Below are 4,385 nucleotides of genomic sequence, written 5' to 3'. Positions count from 1 at the left end.
CTATTTAATATGAATAGACCTTAAGAAATACAGCAAGAAGTAGCCACACAGCAGAGGTGGGAGACTAGCTCATGGAAGAGATCAATTTAAAAGAGATCAATTTATACCATAGGAAATAATTTTTCTGAGTTGCTTGTTGCTCTTTGTTTAGCTTTTGCTTCTTATTCAATAGATAAATTCTTTGAAAATAAATTCATTCTTTTAAAAGGTCATTCTCATGTTGGTGGCATCAAATCAGTCACACTCAGAAAATTTTACAGTGTGTCTAAACTTTAAAATGATAACTGTGTCAAGTAAAGCTGACATGGAAAAAATAAAAACATTCAGCTAAGTTGAATATAACAGCAGATGAGAAATACAATAATGGAAGTACACATCACATACAATGTTCCTTTTTAAAAAATGAAACTGAATTTCCTTATTAAATTTTGTTTGAAAAACGTTTTTTGATCAAAGTCTTAAATGCTTCTTTTACTTGTTTGTTTCTAAGTGTGTAAATGAAAGGATTCAGCATTGGGGCAACAGAGGTGTTGAGCACTGCTATACCCTTAGTCAAAGTCACTCCTTCCTTTGCTGAAGTTTTGACATACATAAATATACAGCTTCCATAGGAAATGGACACAACAATCATGTGAGAGGAACAGGTAGAAAAGGCCTTTTTCCTTTGCTCAGCAGAGGGGATTCTTAGAATTGTCCTAAGGATGAATGAATAGGACAGAATCACTAATGTTAAGGTTACAATGAGGGTTAATACTGCCAGGAAGAATGCAAAGAGCTCTAGGAAGGCTGTGTCTGTGCAAGAGATGAGCAGCAAGGGGGAGGAGTCACAGGTGAAATGGTCAATAATGTTGGAGTCACAGAAATCCAGTTGAAGGCCCATGATCACAGGTGGAAAGATGATGAGAAATCCAGCCAGCCAAGAGCTCACAATAAGCTGCATGCAGACCCTGCTGCTCATTATTGTGGTGTAATGCAAGGGCTTACAGATAGCCACATAGCGGTCATAGGACATAGCAGTCAGAAGGAAAAATTCAGTTGCACCCAGGAGTATGAAGAAGAACTCCTGAGCCAGGCAAGAGCTATAGGAGATGGTCATATCCCCAGTTACAATGCTCACAAGGAACCGAGGAATGGAAACTGTGGTAAATGAGATTTCTAGGAATGAGAAATTTCGAAGAAAAAAGTACATGGGTGTCTTGAGGTGTGAATCTATCAGAGTGAGGGTAATAATGGTCAGATTTCCAGTAATGCTCAAAATATAAGTGATAAATAAAAATACAAAAATCAAAATGTTTAGCTTTGGGTCATTTGTCAATCCCAGAAGAATAAACTCACTCACAGATGTTCGATTTTTCATTTCTTCTTTTGTTCTGCCAGGTCTGTAATTGTGAAATGAATTAGAGAGTCAGGATAATTATAAATTATATTGGTGGTTAAGCATCTTTGTTTCATCATACCATATGAAACTTGTAACAATATATAAGCTGAAACATTAAGACATTCACCAAATTATACTGTTTTAAAAGTGAACATTACCTGCCACAAAACAATTACACATCTGGTGACTGCCTTGAATCTACAGATATTTAGTATAAAGGTAATCACTTGATAGTTCTAGTAGAACATAGCTACAGAACAGAACAGAGACCTGCAATTTTCTAATGCCAAGTGGTCTTAGCAGAATAGATCGAACCCAAATGCTCAGTGGGTTTTTAACCGTCAGTGTTTGATACCTTGTTTTGGACCATTGTTCACACTTCTCACCCATATCTACATTTTGTGATTTTTGTACATAACAAGCTTATACAACGTGTAGCTGAAATTTGGGAAGGTAATTTAGCTATATACAGTAACAGGAGCACACTATGTGATGAATCTACAATAAACTTCTGAAATAGAGGTCTGATAGGTGATACGATTGGGTGTTGGTAGAAACTGCTAAAAGCCAAGCCCTCCAAAGTAATATATTCTAAAAATTGTGGTTTAAGAGAGTTGAGAAATTCTTATGTCTCAATAAGCAGCAATTTTCTCAGTGGGCACCCCAAGGTCAGTGTACACTATTTATAAAATCTCAAGGTAAAATGTCTTGTTTGTTTGTTTGTTTGTTTGTTTGCTTGCTTGCTTGTTTGCTTGTTCATATTGAGTAGAAATGTCTCTGGCTGCAACTCATGATTAAATAGTAAATCTAAAGGTTGTGAAAACAGAACAGGGGAACTGACAAACAGAACAGGACTTCAGAGCCAGAAGTTATTCTATCTTGGAATGTAACTAAGACCCTCAAGAAGGATGAGGAAGAAGGGGGGCTGGGAAGAGAGAAGGGAAGAATGGAACAAATGAAGAAAAAAAGGATGAAGGCATGCACATTGTCACAATATTTGAAGCAATACTTACAGCTTAGAAGTAATAAAGCTGTATATTTGGTTTGCTCCCTAAGTGAAACTCTTCATTGGTAAAAGAGGAAAAGACACAAAGCATGAGTGAGAATCAAGAATCAACATTCTTGGGAGATGGAGTGCTATGTGACCCATGAGCAGAAATTGTTGAGATAGAACATCACCTAAAATTCTTAGTTGTAACCCTAACAGCCAGTACCTGGTATCTCTTGTTTTCCAAAATTCCAAAAGTAACAAAGTCCTTACCATGGATACTATGAAATTCTACAAATAGCATATTTTCCCCTTTGGCTTCTAGTAACTCTTGGAAAAAAAAGATAGCCTGTAATTATAGATTCTACTTTTTACACCATTGTTAGAAAATGGTTTCTATAAATATTCTTTCCAGAAGAAGCATTTCCATTTTATGTTTTTACCTCCTCCTTGAAACAGACACAAGGGATTCTTTCAGCAAAGCAAAGTTAAACTAACTCCCTTGAGAGATGGTGTTGATGAGTATGCCCTAAAGCTAAGTTGAATAATTAGGTGAATTACAGGAATTATCTTTTGAAGCATCTATTATTGAAGAAATGTAGAATGCAAACAGTACTGAAGAAATAACACCGTGTGATTTTATTTCATAGAGTTAATATTTATTAACACAAAAACTTGCAAACATAATATAATCTAATTTCATATTAACATGTAACAAAGCACAAAATAGCAAGAGGAAATATCCACTGGGACATGAAGTGTGCCATATAATTGTTTTCTTTGATAATAAAACATACTGGATAATTTAGGCAAGATATATTTAATAGATATGTATATTGTCAAGAACTAGAGAAAATATTTTTACAACTCACAAAATTAGTAATCAAAAATATTTTATTATCTAATTTCTATTAGAAAATAAGTTTACATTTTTTTCTATTATAATCCTCTGATTTTTTTCTCTGTTAGACAATTTGGGGTCTGCTTTATTGCTGTGAGGCACTAGACTTTTTAATTTACATTTGTTTGGTATGGATGCTGAATTTGAATTGCATTATTTTATTCATAAAATTCCATTTACACTTATTTACACTAAAAGCTCCTAACTCCATTTAACCCCAGATTCAGCTTAATTTACTGCTATAATGAAGTGGATATTGCTCCTTTTCTTTATAAGGACAACAGAAGATACTTATTGAAATTCTGCCCATCTTTAAAAATTATTAAAATATAAAGATCTGCAAAAGGGCTGAAGGCATACTGAACATTTAACAAGTTTATTGAAAATAGAGGAGCAAATTAGTCTACTGACTAGGTTTATCGTGTGCTTAGTAACCTACCACTGTATATTCATTGATCTCTTCTTATCTCCTTGTACAAAGCTCAAGTCCAATTGGATCAAGGACTCCACATCAAAATCAAATATGCTGAATCCAATAGAAGAAAAAGTGTGGAATAGCCTCAAACACATTGGCACAGGGGGAAATTTCCTGAACAGAACACCAAGGGCACAGAGCTAAACAGAGAATTCTCAACTGAGGAATCCTGAATGTCTGAGAAGCACTTAAAGAAATGTTCAACATCCTCAGTCATAAGAGAAATGCAAATCAAAACGACCCTTAGATTCCATCTCACACCAATCAGAATGGCTAAAATAAAAAACACAAGTGACAACAGCAGATGCTGATGAGAATATGGAGAAAGAGGAACACTCCTCCATTGCTGTTAGGGCTGCAAACTGGTACAACCACTTTGGAAATCAATCTAGCAGTTCCTCAGAAAATTGGAAATAGTTCTACCTGAAGACTTAGCTATACTTGGCATCCAAAAGATGCTCCAACATATAACAAGCATACATGCTCCACTATGTTCATAGCAGCATTATTTATAATAGCCAGAAGCTGGAAATAACCCAGATGTCCCTCACCAGAAGAATAGATACAGAAAATGCGGCACATTTACACAATGGAATATTACTCCAGCATTAAAAACAATGATTTCGTGACATTCTCAGACAAA

General features: G+C 35.1%; 1 protein-coding gene across 1 annotated transcript; it reads right to left on the bottom strand.

Moving 5' to 3' along the window:
* Nucleotides 1–421: 421 nt before the first annotated feature.
* Nucleotides 422–1,357, bottom strand: Olfr792 (olfactory receptor 792). Its single transcript, NM_001011849.1, has one exon. It carries the CDS (start codon nucleotides 1,355–1,357, stop codon nucleotides 422–424), a length of 936 nt encoding a protein of 311 aa, NP_001011849.1.
* Between the last annotated feature and the right edge of the window lie 3,028 nt (nucleotides 1,358–4,385).

This window comes from Mus musculus, chromosome 10, assembly GCF_000001635.26.
Source record: "Mus musculus strain C57BL/6J chromosome 10, GRCm38.p6 C57BL/6J".
In the NCBI taxonomy this organism is placed as follows: Eukaryota; Metazoa; Chordata; class Mammalia; order Rodentia; family Muridae; genus Mus; species Mus musculus.
This window is presented reverse-complemented; position numbering and strand designations above follow the sequence as displayed.

What these genes read in the sequence shown, in the direction of transcription:
- Olfr792 (NM_001011849.1), bottom strand. Translation starts at nt 1,357, where the DNA reads ATGAAAAATCGAACATCTGTGAGTGAGTTTATTCTTCTGGGATTGACA.